The sequence below is a fragment of the Lytechinus pictus genome, chromosome 18, assembly GCF_037042905.1.
Source record: "Lytechinus pictus isolate F3 Inbred chromosome 18, Lp3.0, whole genome shotgun sequence".
NCBI lineage: Eukaryota > Metazoa > Echinodermata > Echinoidea > Temnopleuroida > Toxopneustidae > Lytechinus > Lytechinus pictus.
This window is the reverse complement of record NC_087262.1, coordinates 5,170,110-5,186,640: the sequence shown is the minus strand read 5'-3', so window position 1 is coordinate 5,186,640 and position 16,531 is coordinate 5,170,110. Positions and strand designations below refer to the sequence as shown.

Genomic DNA, 16,531 nt, shown 5'->3' with positions numbered 1-16,531 from the left:
GTGTTTGAGAATTAGGATCTACTGTCATTACATTCAAGCTGACACAGCATTTAGATATATCCAAAGAAACAGCTCTCCCTCTTATCTACTGAACAAGAATATTTGTTTATTATGCCCTTTTAGGTTCTTGGACATAGGGCTCTCCTAGATCCCTCCAGCCTTGACCAGTTCCCGATGGTCACCAGAGGGGCCTTCGGTGTCCTTCCGGAGAGTTACTCCCCTATGACCGTCTTCAACTCGAACTTTGATAATTACTTCAGGGCTCTCTCGCCAGACACTGTCAACGCCACTGCAGATCCTTGGTTTGCTGAAGTTTATCAGGAATCTCTAGGGTAAGGATGTTTTTTTTAATGATACCAGGGCCCAGTCTAACAAAGATTTGCGATTGATCCGATCAACCACATCTATGGAAAGCCAGCAACGTCAACATCTAAGATGCGTGTTTGTTCAAAATATCTCCTAGATATGCTGTATATTCATACATTCATTGTTTTCTTGAAAATTTAGCATGCTGCTCTTTGTTTGCAAAGGGCTTCATGCAAATTTTCTGAACAAAAAATTATGACATTGATGGATTTCCATACAGTTGAGATTGATCGGATCAATCGTAACTGTCTGTAAGATGGGACCCATAGCACTGTTACATTACGTCAGCCATAACTTGGACCTAAAAACAAACGTAAGGACTTTCAATGCGTAGTGCAATGACCAGGTCTGTTGCTATGTTAGTGCATGATCTATATTTTGTTAGGCTTACTTGAACACCCCCTCCAGTTAGAAATTATGTAAAAAGCAGCACCTTCATACCGAATTGGTCTTTTGCTTTTGGAGAGTGTTTCATGATAGCTGTTATAAGCTACTGAAATCATCACATTTGACTGGCTCAGGCCAAATTTATTTATTTATTTATTCATTTATCCATCCATTTATTTATTTATTTTATTTATTTATTCATTTATTTATTTATTTATATGTTTATCTATTTGTATATCATACACATGAAAATTGACCAGCAGCACATGCTGAAAGGGTTAATTTACACAAATTTATGAAGTACAATATAGCGAGGCAAATGGACAAAAACTTAAATATACTTAAGAGATATAATAATCTCATAAATGGAAGATTGAGGAAGAGAGGGATAAGCACAGGGGAAGAGAGAGTAAGAGGGAGGGGGAGAGAGGGGGATAGGACTTCAAAATAGAAAGAGAAATTCGAGTGAGGAAGAAGGAAAAAGAGAAAGTGATGAGGAAGAGGAGAATGACATGAAGAACATAGAGGAAGACAAAATATTGTCAATTACGATTGAAACTATGATTAAAATTTGTCAGGGAAAGTCAAGGGGCAAAATGATTCATAAAACACTGCCCTGATTCTCTGCCATGTTTCATGAAATTTGCTTTTGAAAAAATCATAGCAAGTTTTAATTACTGTGTTAAAAGCCATTGAAAAATCGACATGTGATTGGATGAAATCAAGTTTGTTGTAGAATTAATTGGTGTGCACATTTTATGAAACAATACCTAGTATTTTCAGGTGAATGCTAGATAGGCTCTGCAACTAAGTTTGAAAATATGCTACTACAAGGTTCCCAGCCCATCAGGGAAATCAGGGGAAATTATTTTTCTTTTTTCCAGTCTGGGAAAAATCAGGAAATTTGATTTAAAAAACTTTAGATGATTGTAATCAAATCTGAAATAGCCTTAGACAATCTTAAGAGAGTTCCAATGAAAGAGGATTGATTCAGGTCCAACCTACTTAAAAATGTATGCCAGTTGTGTAAACGATTTTAAAATGAGTTCATACAGAATCCAATAAAATAAGACACCTCAGTTGTCTGTATGAAGAAAACATATATCCTGGAAGATCTGGTCTAATCACTGAGAAGTAAGCAAAATATTAAAGCATAGCATTTCAAAAAATTGTCCAGTCTTTTCCAAAGCAATAATGTTACTCTGTCCCACATGTGCTTATTCAAATCAAATCATTTAAAAAAATTACAAATATGTACAAAATAGGAAACAAACATAATTGAAAAGGAAAGGAAAGTGAACCGAGTTATTAAAAAATAATACTAAGAAATGTACATTATTGTGGGGGAGCCAAAGAAGACCAAATAAGTCTCAAAATCAGGCACCTAACATAAAATAAACAGATAAGTGGTATCAAAATAGACATTTCTTAACAATATATAGCATGTGAATATGGATCTCATTCATAACTTTCAAAATAATAGTTGAGAAAAATCAACACAGTCATAAAAATCAAATAGCGTTACGTATGGAAAAAGAATTATCAGCCCATATACGTATTTGTGTGGTGGGCATAAGAGTAATATAGTTTTTCAACACTTGTGATTTCTCAATGTTTAAATATAAGAATGCTAAACACGTTAATTAAAAAAAAGTGAGGGAGACACACCTGACATCTAGCAGAAAAACCGGTGCCGCGTGATTAGGACTCCTTTTTTCATTTTCAAATGTTTGCAGGCCTGTCGATATCACAAAGCTACATACAAAGTTTAGTCCAGACATTTTCAACCCATTCCATGCTTGAGATATGGAATAGATTACCGCAAAGCATAAGATCCAGTCAAATATTAAAAAAAGCATGTCGAAAATTCTTATTTGGAGATTGCAGAATGTCTGAAATTAATATTTTGTTTACTTTCGAGTTTATCATTGTAAATATATTTGTATTATTCTCTTTTTTTGTATGTTTGTTTTTATCATCAATATTTTTGCTACAATGTTTTATTATTTTATATCTTATCTTATATTATTTTTGTTTTGTTTGTATGTTTGTTTTATCTTCAATATTTTGCTATAATGTTTTATATATCTTCCTTTGTTCTTTATGTTCTTATGTTAATTTCATCAAGGGGCCCTTTTCACAAGCTCTGCTTCTATGGGGTCCCAAACCTTTCATGTTATATTCTCTTTGCCAACCTTTGTCTAAATATTTGTATTATATCACTTGATTGGTTTGAATAAACTTATATCACTTATATGGTTTTTATAAAATAAAAAAAAAGGACAAAAATACAGAGGGTCCCTGACTAAAATGAATTCATTTTTAGGGGGTAAATGCAAAAATTATCCAATAAAAAGAATATAAAAAAATATTTTATTCTTTATCCTCCACATCATACCTGTTTCAAGGCATACACATTTAAATAAAGAAATTGAATAAATTAGAGACATTTGGGCCATTTACCATAATTTAAAATGTGCTTAAAGCATTGCACCTCCCCATCCTTTTGTCCTCAGTTGGTTGAATAATGTTGGACAGATTCTCAAGATTTTATTGCAGAGGTACTTCTCACTGATATACATTTAATATATTATAGGTCAAGATCAGAGTCAGAGTCTGAAAATCATCTATGCTTGACAGACACTTCATTTCTAGTTTTCTTTAATGAATTTACATGTATGTTTCTTTTTCTATTTAAGATTTTATTCGTTTTCAAGTCATGCATGAATGAATGTTCAATACAATTTCTTTAGTATTTTATTGCATTCTCCAAATAAAAATAACCTGTTGACAACCAACTTCTGTCACTCCAATGTGCTTTGAATAGGGACTTCTCGGTTCCAGTAGGCAATGGGTTAAAGATAAATTCCAGTTTTGGTAACGATCTCAAAATGACTTTTTACAGAATCTAATATAATGACCACCCAAGTGTCTGTTTGTATGAATAAAAAATATGTGCCAAAGGATTCTGGAAGAAATTGTGTAATTGCTGAGAAATAAGCAAAATAAGCGCGGATTCGGTCACTTCCGTCGGGTCTTTATTTCAGCAATAATAATACACTGTCCCACGTGTGCCTATCTGTGTTGGTGATCTTCAATGTGAACATTTTTCAGCGTAGATTTCAAGATTTCACAAAGGTCAGTTTATGTAACTGTACCAGATCTAGATCCTCGATGATATACTGACAATTAAGCCTGGTTTTACGGACTTTCTCATAAAATCAGTGTTTACTGCAACTACTGGCATTTCTCTTTAACTCCACACGGATTGAAAAAAATCATATCATTTGTCTTTATTTCTCACCAGCTGTAATATAGGTTCACCAAGTGGCGGCAGGCCACAGTGCGGACCCACACAAGCCCAGCAGTTTGTCGACAGCTACACCAGAAACCCCTACTATCAGGGCGTCAAAGAAGCCGTTGAGACAGCGACATCGGCAGTTCGTCAGATGCAGACTTCAAAGTGCCCGGGAATGATGGGCGTCTGCGGACAGCTATTGGCTGCGACGCCCCAGGAATGGCTGGAGACGCTTAGACTGGTCAGCGTGGGCGGCGAGCAGGTTTTCAGACAGGACGGGAGCGCAGCTAACACCGTGATTAATATCTATCACATGGAAATGTCCGGTGCCGGGTACTCGCTGCAAAATGTAAGTATCGGGCTCTACGGCATGACATGAGAATGTTTAGCGTGTGGAGAATGATGAAAATCTGTGAGTCAATCAGACTTTGGATGAGTAAAGACAAAAAAAAATAGAGAATGAGAATAATAGGAACAAAAAGGTAGAGGAATAGAAGAAAAAGAAAACGGAAGAAGGAGGGGGGGGGGGAGAGGGAGGTTAAGAAGCTGAGAAAAAGAGGAAGAAAATGGCGAGGAAAAGAAGAGAAAGAAGAGGAAGAAGAAGAAGAAAAATGAGGAGAAGAGGAAGAAGAAGAACATGGTGAACAGAAAATTCTACTTTTTCACTTTGGAAGTATTTTTCACTTTCTTGACTAAAGCTTGATTTTAAAGAATCACTAAAAGAGACTTGAGATGGCACAAAATAAAAACAATGTCTGTAAGGAAGCAGACTACATGTACACCAGATGAGGAGAATGATAACGGGCCGGAGAAGACGCCAGAGAAGAAGAAGAAGAAGCTGGAGAAGAAGAAGAAGAAGAAGAAGAAGAAGAAGAAGAAGAAGAAGAAGAAGAAGAAGAAAGGAGAAGAAGAAGAAGAGGAGGAGAAGAAGAAGAAGAGGAGGAGAAGAAGAAGAAGAAGAAAAAGAGGAGGAGGGGGAGGAGAAAAATGGAGGAGGAGAGGGAGGGCGGGAGGAGAGGATAATTTAAAGAAGTAAATTAAGAGCAGAATGGGCATAGAGAGAAGGGGAAGGAGATAGAATATAAATAGAGTTGAGAATAGAAAGAGCAAATATTGAAAAAGAGAGAACAATGAAGAAGTATGAAAATAATGAAATGAAGTGGATGAGTATAGGGAGAGAAAGAACAAGAAAGGTAAAGGATAACATTAAAATCTAAATAAAAATAAGACAAAGGCGAAAATCATGCTATGCTCATCTAAGATTGTGATTGGGGATATGGTCTGTTCTTTTTTTTCATATGTACGATTAAACTTTCTGTGAACTTTAATAGACCAAATATGAAGGGGTGTGGTATTTGATATGTCATTTAAAAAGTACAAGCTAGAAGTATTTCAAGAATGTTCAGTGAACCATGTGCTTGCCAAGTGACATACAAGGAACAAAAATGAAACTTTGTATTGGGAATGGATGAAGACATTGGTGCTAGTCAATTTGTCATCAGTGAAAAAGTCTTTATGAAAATGAATAGACTTGCAGCTGCATTCTGGGTTGTTTAATTGCTTTACGACCTGCAAATAGTTTCACAAGTATGAACAGCCATCAATGTCATAATTTGCCATCAAGGAGGTCTGGAAACAAAAAGAAGTATAATGGTTATTCGAAACGAGGATGCATGCAGAATGTATTTTATTACTTGCTAACACTGTGAGTGAACTTATTGATGTCGACGCTGACCTTCCGTAGTTGATGACCTTGATATAAATCAGTCTCAACTAATTGTAAGAAGAGACCTCGCACCAACATTTTTCTGTTCTATATTTAACACAGAGGTTTTATTTAATGTAGATATTGTCCTATTCGTATCAAATGTTGGTTACACGAGTATTTTAGTTGTTTTATTTTTCACCATGCAAAACAGTATTTACATTAAACACGATAAATGTTGTTACAGTTGTAGTACATTATAGGATGAAGCATAAACAAAATGGCCCGAATTCACAAAGGTGGTTTTGAAAACCCATGGTTGAGTTCATGGTTTTTGCAGATTTTCTGTATAAATTACGCTTATTTTACTGCGTTTATGCAGATTTCCTTAATAAATATAACGTTTATTTTATACTGCATATATTAAAAAATGTCCTATGTTGATGCGCGCTTTTGTCACAGTGCGCCAAATTGACGCCTGTTGCCGTGGTTATCCACGCTATTTGATTCATGAGTCCAGTGTTTTTGTCTCGCCTGCATAGCAGAGCGAGACTATAGGCGCCGCTTTTCCGACGGCGGCGGCGGCGGCGTCAACATCAAATCTTAACCTAAGGTTAAGTTTTTGAAATGACATCATAACTTAGAAAGTATATGGACCTAGTTCATGAAACTTGGACATAAGGTTAATCAAGTATTACTGAACATCCTGCCTGAGTTTCAGGTCATATGACCAAGGTCAAAGGTCATTTAGGGTCAATGAACTTAGACAATGTTGGGAAAATTGTTTTCAAAATCTTAACCGAAGGTTAAGTTTTTGAAATGACATCATAACTTAGAAAGTATATGGACCTAGTTCATGAAACTTGGACATAAGGTTAATCAAGTATTACTGAACATCCTGCCTGAGTTTCAGGTCACATGACCAAGGTCAAAGGTCATTTAGGGTCAATGAACTTAGACAATGTTGGGAAAATTGTTTTCAAAATCTTAACCGAAGGTTAAGTTTTTGAAATGACATCATAACTTAGAAAGTATATGGACCTAGTTCATGAAACTTGGGCATAAGATTAATCAAGTATTAGTGAACATCCTGCTCGAGTTTCATGTCACGTGACCAAGGTTAAAGGTCATTTAGGGTCAATGAACTTTGGTCAAGTTGGGGGTATTTGTTGAATTACTATCATAACTTTGAAAATATATGGATCTAGTCCATGAAACTTGGACATAAGGTTAATCAAGTATTAGTGAACATCCTGCTTGAGTTTCAGATCACATGACCAAGGTCAAAGGTCATTAGGGTCAATGAACTTTGGCCAAGTTGGGGGTATTTGTTGAATTACCATCATAACTTTGAAAATTTATGAATCTAGTTTATGAAACTTGGACATTAGGTTAATCAAGTACCACTGAATATCCTGTGCGAGTTTCAGGTCACATGACCATGGTCAATGGGCATTTAAGGTCAATGAACTTTGGCCAGGTTGGGGGTATTTGTTGAATTACCATCCTAACTCTGAAAGTTTATGGATCTAGTTCATAAAACTTGGACATAAGAGTAATCAAGTATCACTGAACATCCTGTACGAGTTTCAGGTCACATGACCATGGTCAAAGGTCATTAAAGGTCAATGAACTTTGGCCAGGTTGGGGGTATTTGTTGAATTACCATCCTAACTCTGAAAGTTTATGGATCTAGTTCATAAAACTTGGGATATAAGAGTAATCAAGCATCACTGAACATCCCCTGTGAGTTTCAGGTCACAAAACCAAGTCAAAGGTCAGTTAAGGTCAATAAACTTAGGCCATGTTGGGGTAATTGTTGAAGTGCCATCATAACTTTGAAAGTTTATGGATAGAGTGAATGAAATGTGGACATGGGTGTAGTTGACAGTCTTAAGTCTCCGTTCAAATGTCATTTATGGTCAATGAATGTGGTATTATGTAATTATATGAATGATGTTTTTGTGAATGATTATTTTATAGTAGTTTTCAAAGTTAGCACTGCTGCTATATTAAATTGCGTAATGCAGGCGAGACTGCCAGTGGCGTTCCACTTGTTAATTAATGAGTCCACTCTTCAAACTTTGGACTCATGATTAAAATAGCATATCTAACCATGGTAACAGGCCTCAATTTGGCGCACTGTGACAAAAGCGCGCATCAGCATTGGACATTTTTTAATATATGCAGTATAAAATAAACGTTATTTATTAAGGAAATCTGCATAAACCATGGGTTCAACCGATGGTTTTAAAAACCACCTTTGTGAATTCGGGCCAATATGTTTGAAGTGCAGAGTCCCTTAAGTACTTTGTTGAAGTAAAACATGGCTAAAAAAATGAAGCATTCACAGAAACAGAAACAAAGCTATTAAGCTGAAACAAAAAAAATAAAACAATGCCCCTATAGCATAGTAAGATAGAAAAACAAACATCGTTTGCATCTTGAATAAAATCAAAGACATTATCTTGCTCCTCAATTATTAAAGGAGAATGAAACCCTAGAAACCAGCTGTATCCATATCAAAGAGAAAAATCAAAGAAACATATTGTTGAAAGTTTGAGGAAGATTGAATGAATAATAAGAAAGTTATGAGCATTTGAAAGACGAGATCACTAATGCCATGTAGATCCTCCCATTGGCAGTGCGACCAAGATCTGTGATGTCACACACGTACAACTCCCTCATTACTTTAGTACTTATTTCACTTATATTCTCACTTTTATAGAGTCTATCACAAGGTGAGGTGTTCTCTTTATGAGAGGACAAGTACAGAGGTTTCACAACATTATATCATTGATGAATCGTTTGTCATATGATTAGACTGAGCAAAAAGAGATGTTTTGGGGTATATTTTCAGTGTCCAAAAGGGGAGAGTTGTTCATCTGTGACATCACAGATCTTGGTCGCATTGCCAATGGGAGGATCTCCATAGCATTAGTGATCTCGACATTCAAATGCTCATAACTCTTCTATTGCTGGTCCTATTTCACTCAAACTTTTGTTGATCTTATTCTTTGATATTTCTGCTTTCACAAAAGCTAACTTGCTCCAAGAGTTTCATTCTCCTTTAAGAGTACTCTTAAGATATTCTGTTTGAATGATTTTAGGTTATTGTTTTGAAGGCTTTGTAGTTGATATCAATTGGATCAATCACAACTCGCTGTGAAAGTGGGCCCCTATATTAACAAGGTTCCATACTATATTGGTAATGAGCAGTAGATGATTTGATGTAGTTGTGAATTCAAAAAATTGTATGCCTCATTTTACCAATAAAGAACAGCTATTCAGCAGTTCAGTGAACACGGAGGTCATATTTGCCATAAGCCAGACCAAACAAAATATCAATACAATGGCAGTTCTGTCGAATTAATGGTATTCAATAATTTTTATTCTACGTTTCTAAGAAACAGAACAACTATAGCATATTAAAGCTTAGGAATTATACATGTACCATCCACTCCCCCCCCCTCCTTCCCGCACCTGTTACATAAAAAATGATTGTCTCAAATTCTATATCTCCACTTCAGAAAAGAAAAAGATTTTGCAATTTAGTGTTTTGTTTGATGAAATCCATACCAAAATTTTTTTGGTATTATTATTTCTTATTAAAATATCTTTCCAGAATAAAATTTTGTTTCTTAAATGATCTTTAGGACAAACCCATTATTCGTATAAACTGGAGAGTAGTCATTCTCTAATCTCTGTGAATCTTCAAATATTCAATATTTTAAATACAAAAAAGGGGAAAAACTGCAGAAACAAAATATGAATTATGATGTTAACAATTTGAATAATAGTGATGATATTGATAATAATTTTATGAAGACTTTTTAAATATTAAAGTGCCGATTTCCATCATGGCACTGTAAAGAATTGAATTAAATATAAACATAATAAAGATGGGTTAGACTGAGATTTAGTGGAAACCTGGTGTAAATAGATAAAATTGCCAGAAAGAATCAAATAGCACTTTAAAATGATTTATCATTCAAAATTTGACACTTGAGACCTTAAAAAAGAGCATTTTGAGTCAGATATTCTAATTTTCATATTAATTCATTTAACATCCAATTACATGTACATGTAGGTTCTTTTGAGGTCTCTTTTTATTAGATGTATATGGTGACTTATAACTTCTATTATGACCTTTAAACCCACTAAGGTTCTTCTTTTTTCCAATCAGAATCTTTCTAAGATTTTGAACTCAAAGTAATTTGACCTGAATATGATTAAGTGTAAAAACTTACAACAAATATATATATATTTTTTGTTGTGTCTTGTTGTCCTGCACCCAGTCAGTGTCTATTTGTTTGATAGTATTGTGTGGTTCATATTCAATAAAGTTTATTTTTGTGGTTTATGTTTTTTTTGTGGAGTTCAAGAACAGGTATTTGAAAACAGAAATCTATTTTGGAACATGACAGAGGTCCTACTTATTTTCACACATTTCTTTGAATGATGGAGAAGATCCTAAACTTTCAAATATCCTTTGTTATTCTTTATCTGTAAAAATGTTATTGGTCCAAAAATATTTTTGATAAAACCCCCACAAATAATTTTCTGATGATTGATGAAGAAAATGTAAGATTCTAACTATATTCCTGTGATGTTCACCAACTGTGAACATTATTATTGGTAAAAAAATATTTGTGTTAATTTTTCCTTTTTTTTTTTTTTTTGGGGGGGGGGGGATGGGGGGATTGGGAGGGGGATAAATCAAAGATAAATTGCTTTACATTCTTATTTAAAAGAAAACAAATTATGCCCTTGTTTTTCAGTCCTCTGTTGTTGCTTATTTTCACCTTCAATATTAATCACTTTGAAAATAAAATAGGGTGGGGCAATGGTCCCAGTTGAGGTGAATGGGTACCTGGCAGGATCAATTCCTTGAATATGCACTGAGTGTTGGAAGTGACTGTTCAAGCTAAAGCTGGAATATAATAATAATAACAATAATAATAATAATAATAATAATAATGATGATAATAGTGTGCCTCAGAAAAAATAGATTTTCAAAGCTACATAAATGCCTATTTTTCTGATTATTACAAAGTTGAATAGTGTTACTAAATAGGTTCATTATTGCGGACTGAAATAATCGCGAGAGGGTATTCATTTGTCTCGCAATCTACTATGGTCAACAAGGAAATTCGTGATCACTCTCGCAAAAAGTGTTCACTAGCTTTCTAGGAAATTCGTGACCACTCTCGCAAAAAGTGTTCACTAGTTTACAAGTTCATGAGCTTTCGAGTGCCGCTGCAAATCTTTATCAAGTGACGAAAATTATCTGACAATGTAGCCTATTTATACCAACACCCAGGTCCTGGGTGAACACTTTTTGCGAGAAAATTCCAGGATATTTTGTAAAATTCCAAGAGCTTTCAGAGTAAATTCCAGGAAGTTCCGTTTTGAAAAGTGGAAGCACTGCCTTATCCTCACAATCAATACAATACAGGCTCGAACAAAAGAAGATTTCAGATACAGGGAGTCAGGGACATCCAAATAATTGAATAAAGGCAGTAAAAAAGTATGATGTAGATCACTCAAGTTACGTTAGAGGTCAAGAGTGCTCTGATTTGGTCAGACTCTGAAATATTATGATTTTTTGGAGGTGTATGCTGATACCAGACACTTTTCATAATTTCAATCATATCAGAATAAAACATTTTCTCAAAGTTCATCAAACTTTCACCATATACCTGTACACAGATACCAACATAAAATACAGATGCACAAGTTTGCTGAGGTCACTTTTTTAACGATATCGGCTTTCACATGGACCACTGTCCATATGTGTAATATTTTAATTGTTTTAAAATGGTACCGTATTATTGTATTCTTCTGATTTTGATATTGTATTGTTAATCCGCATGTGACATAAGGGTCCCATCATACCGGTGTGTTGGCTCAGTTGGTAGAGCGTCCGTCTCACAACCGGGAGGTCGGGGGTTCAAACCCCGGCCGCGTCAGACCAAAAGACGTTAAAAGATGGGAGTTGCTGCTACCCAGTTTGGCCTTTCAACGATTAAAGGGATAGAGCCTCGTTGATCTGGCGCTGCACAGCGGCTGCCGGGCCCACGATCGATTGGGCAAAGCAAATTTTCGGAGTATTTCATTTGATGTCTATTTCGAACAATAAATTATGGATTTTCATCATCATTTTTCATTAATTAGCATTAGCTTAGCTTACAAAGTTGCGATTGATCCAATCAATCCCAACTGTATGGAAATCCATCATTGTCATATTTTTCTACAGGAAATTTGCACTATGTCATTTGCAAACGGAGAGAAGCATACTGAGTTTCAAGAAAATTATGAATGTATGAATAGCCTATGTACATATCTAGAAAGTATTATGAATAAACATGCATTTTAGATGTTGAAATTGCTGGCTTTCCATAATTTTTGTTGATCGGATCAATTCTATAACTCTTTGTAAGATGGGGGCCCCGGTTTATTATTGGAACAAACCCAGTATCCATCTAGTTTATAAAAAATTGCAGAACAGTGAAACCTGGGCCCCGTCTTACAAAGAGTTACTAAGTGATCCAATCAATCTCATCTTTATGGAACTCCAGCCATACCGTAATTTTTCTACATGAAATGTGTGCAATCTCCTTACTAAACAAAGAGAATTGCACTGAATTTGAAAAGAATGATGAATACATGTCATATCTAGAAAATATTTTGAACAAACATACGTTTTAGATGTTGATGTTGCTGGTCGTCAATAGTTGTGGTTGATCGGATCAATCGCAATTCCTTGTAAGACGGGGCCTGCTTGTGGGGTACTATCACGGTCCTAAAACTGGCTCCGTGGCTCGAGATAGGACTATAACTCCTTCCAAATATTATGTGGTCATCACTGACGCTCTCTTCAAACAGAGGCTTTAAGCATTTCTATTTTCTATAGATTTCCATAGAGTTAGGATTGATTGGATCAATCGTAACTCTTTGTAAGACGGGGCCTTGGTGGTTGCTAGAGCAGGTTAGACTGTTCATTTTCTTGTTGTTAGTGCTCAGGGTCGTTCTAGGAAAAGCAATGTAGGTAAATAAAAATGATGATATACGTTTTTTGTTTAAACCGCAGGTTGGTTCGTGGGAGGATGATGTACTGACCTATGCACCGGGCTCTTCCGATTTGTGGTCAGGGGTTGCCGACCCGCCTGTGACGTCAGCGTGTGAGGTACCGTGCCTCGATGAAGCCTGCAGTTCGGTATCCACAGAAGCAAAGAAGGTGAGAATTTTAGAATTATGTTGATTTATCTAGTTTAACATAATATCTAGCTCAGGCACCCACCTGCCCCCGCCCCGAAACAATTTTTTTTGCAGTAACCTGATAGTGAAAATCTGTTGCCATTTGACCCCCCCCCAAAAAAAAAATAATAATAATAATAAAAAAATGTTAAAAAACATACATAAATCAATAAAATGAAACAAATTAAAATAAATAAAAAATAAAATAAATGAATGAAAATTGAATGAAAATTTCAAAATGGAAAATAAAAATAACTGACTGACCCTAATATTCATACAGTTTCCTTTTGTGTTTAACAAGTAGAGTTGATAAAAATTGACAAATGGCTTCCGTATCATAATCATAGAATACTTGTGTGTTAACAATACTAGATCTTCACATGACATAGATATAGGAGCTCTTTTATAATCATACCTTCACAAAATACAGACCAATTGACCCTAATGTTTTTCCTGTATATGTCTAACAAACAAATTTTAAGGCCTATTTATTGTGGTCATTCCCTCAGTCCATATTATCGGCTGTTATTCCCCTCCAAATAGTTCTCTCATTAGGTGGTTTCAGACCGCCTCGAAGTTCGTCAGTTCCAGGTATTTTCTGATTGGGAAATTTACCCGATCAGAAAATACCAGGTAATATTGGCAATGTGAAAGCAAATTGTGCGTAATATCCCCGAAAGAAAACACCCACTATTAGTACTTGGCAAAATTACGAGAACTTTCGCGGGGATTTTTCCAAGGTCGCAGGTATTTTGGCAATGTGAAAGCAATTTACGGGAACTTTTAGCCCAAGCGTGTAGTTGGGCGTGGGCGCCGAGGGTGGCTGCTGAGCTAGTGGTTTTGAATCTTGCGCCTTGCCTGCTTATCAGACCATACTGCGCATGCTCCTAACTTCAGGAATTTATCCCGAAGGGTATGTTTCGCGGCGGTGTGAATGCAGGAATAATTGATGGGTATTTTTTAGCCTAAAAAGTTCTTGTAATTTAACAGGGATTCTTATGATCGAGGCGGTTTGAAACCACCTTTGCTCTCTTAGCTCTCTCTTCTATTTTGTTTGATTTTCACTGCATTCTCTCACCCTCCCACTTCCCCTTCCTCCCCTCTATTTCTGTCTGACTCTCTTTTCATTCCTTTCACCTCCCCCTCTCTCTCTTTCCATTTCCCCACTCCGTTTGTCAATCCCTTCCCTTTCTTATTTCCACCCCTTCTTTCCCTCTTAACACCCTCTATCTGTCCCCTTCTATCTATCTATCCATCCATCCACCTATCTATCTATCCATCCATGCATCCATCCATCTATCATCTGTCTGTCTGTCTGTCTGTCTGTCTATCTATCTATCTATCCATCCATCCATCCATCCATCTATCATCTGTCTGTCTGTCTATCTATCTATCTATCTATCTATCTATCTATCTGTCTGTCTCTGCCTGCCTATCTATCTATCTATCTATCTATCTATCTATCTATCTATCTATCTATCTATCTATCTATCTATCTATCTATCTATCTATCTATCTATCTATCTATCTATCTATCTTTCCGTTTTCTTTCTTTCCCCTTCCCTAACTCTCTATCCCTTTTTTCTCTCTAAAAAACAAATTTTCAATATTCAAGGGGCACTTTTAGTAAGTAATTTGAACCTAAATATAGATGCCGATAAAAGGAACCATATCATCTATCCTGAAGTAAAGGTTCTATGCTTTTAAATTGGGATAAAAGAAGTTTTTAGAGTACAGACTGAATGAGTTCATTTGCTTCCAAAGTGCTGTAGACTTTAGAAAGACATATTTATATTTAATAGAAACAAGCAAACTGCATGTTGCATTGCCAAGATTGAAAAATGATTACATAGAGGAAGGAAGAAAGGAAGGAAGTTGAAGGGAAGGAAGTATAATTCCTCTATTATGTTTATTTGTGGAAACTCGTCTGACTCATCTTAATATACTTATCTTGGAAGTCAAGCCATTGGACAAGGTGTTTGGGTGGGTAAATTGCCCGGGGGGGGGGGGGGGGGGCACTTCCATTGACAAGTGTATACCATGCGCGACCATGTGGTCTCGAAAAGCACCCTAAACACGTATTTTCCATATTCTGAAAATGCACCCCTTAACAAGTATTGGCGTCTGAAACCCTACCCTTAACAAGTATTGGAAACAAAACAATACTCTTGGCAAGTATTCCCTGAAATGAACCCCTAAACAGCGATATTTTATTGTTTGTTCCGTCGGTCGTCGGTTTTACCTTTAGTTTACACACCATTTGGTTTAGTACGGCCCCAGCTTCCACACCTCGCGCTAATCAGACTCTAAACACGTAGTGTGGGGGCAAAAAGGACATCCTTTATAAAACATTTTAATTTTTGTTTTATCATCCCCGCAAATTTGACCCTAAACACGTAGCTTTCCTAGCGAAATAGATACCCTTTTTGCATTATTTTTGTGTTTTTGACACCCTTATCACGTTACGTACGTACGTAACGTGCCCGATCTTGAAAAAGACATCCTTTTTACGTGTTTTTTTGGTCGCGCATGGTATCCACTCGTCAATGTAAGTGGCCCCCCCCCCCCCGGGGTAAATTGACATTTTTTTTTTTTAAAGAATTTTGAAAATAAATTTTATGAACTCTATGGCCCGAATTCACAAAGGAAAACCACGGTTGAATCCATCATGGGCTATGCAGATTTCCTGTATAAATTACGTTTATTTTACCGCGTATTGGGTGCGTGTATAAAAATTCCAATGCTGATGCGCGCTTTTGTCACAGTCTGCCAAATAGATGCCTATGTTGCCGTGGTAAGATGCGCTATTTTATTCACGAGTCCACTGTTTGAAGAGTGGACTCATGAATAAAAAAGCATGGATAACCAAGGCAGCAGGCGTCAATTTGGCGCACTGTGACAAAAGCGCGCATCAGAATTGGAATTTTTTAATATACGCGGTAAAATAAGCATAATTCATACAGGAAATCTGCATAAACCATTGACTCAACCATGGTTATTCAAAACCACCTTTGTGAATTTGGGCCCAAGGGTATGATATTTAAATTAATTGCCACTTGGTCTACTGCCATTTTGCCTATTTTCCATTTGGTCTCATCCAACATGGTCTAATCCAACTACATCTGCCACCAGGTTTGTCTACCAAACATTTTGTCTAATTGCTATCGAGTACCGAAGTGATGATGTCACAATTTTTGCATTTCAGAATTTTTAATGCCATATTTTGGTAGAGCATGATAAAATACCTCCGCTACCAAAATTTGGTGCGAATCAGTCAATTGAGGCTTGATATACAAAAATTTAGGAACCAGGCCAAAAATACATGTACATTGACTTCAATGGGGCTAATTATGTATTCATGAGGTTATATCTCAGGCCCCCATGGACCGATTCGCACCATGCTTTGGTAGTGGAGGTATTTCATCATATGCTCTACCAAAATATGGTATCAAAAACGCTGACATGCAAAAAGGGAAAATTGATGATGTCACACTTCGGTACTCTATACCCATGCA

General features: G+C 36.1%; 1 protein-coding gene across 1 annotated transcript in view; it reads left to right on the top strand.

Annotated features, from left to right (window-relative positions):
* The window catches only part of LOC129282279 (uncharacterized), a 42,993-nt gene that overhangs the window by 9,337 nt on the left and 17,125 nt on the right, over window positions 1–16,531 (top strand). Inside the window, exons 6-8 of the mRNA XM_064113316.1 lie at window positions 124–332; window positions 4,061–4,400; window positions 12,850–12,996. Coding sequence (XP_063969386.1) covers window positions 124–332; window positions 4,061–4,400; window positions 12,850–12,996 — 696 coding nt within the window. The remainder of the gene's footprint in view (window positions 1–123; window positions 333–4,060; window positions 4,401–12,849; window positions 12,997–16,531) is intronic.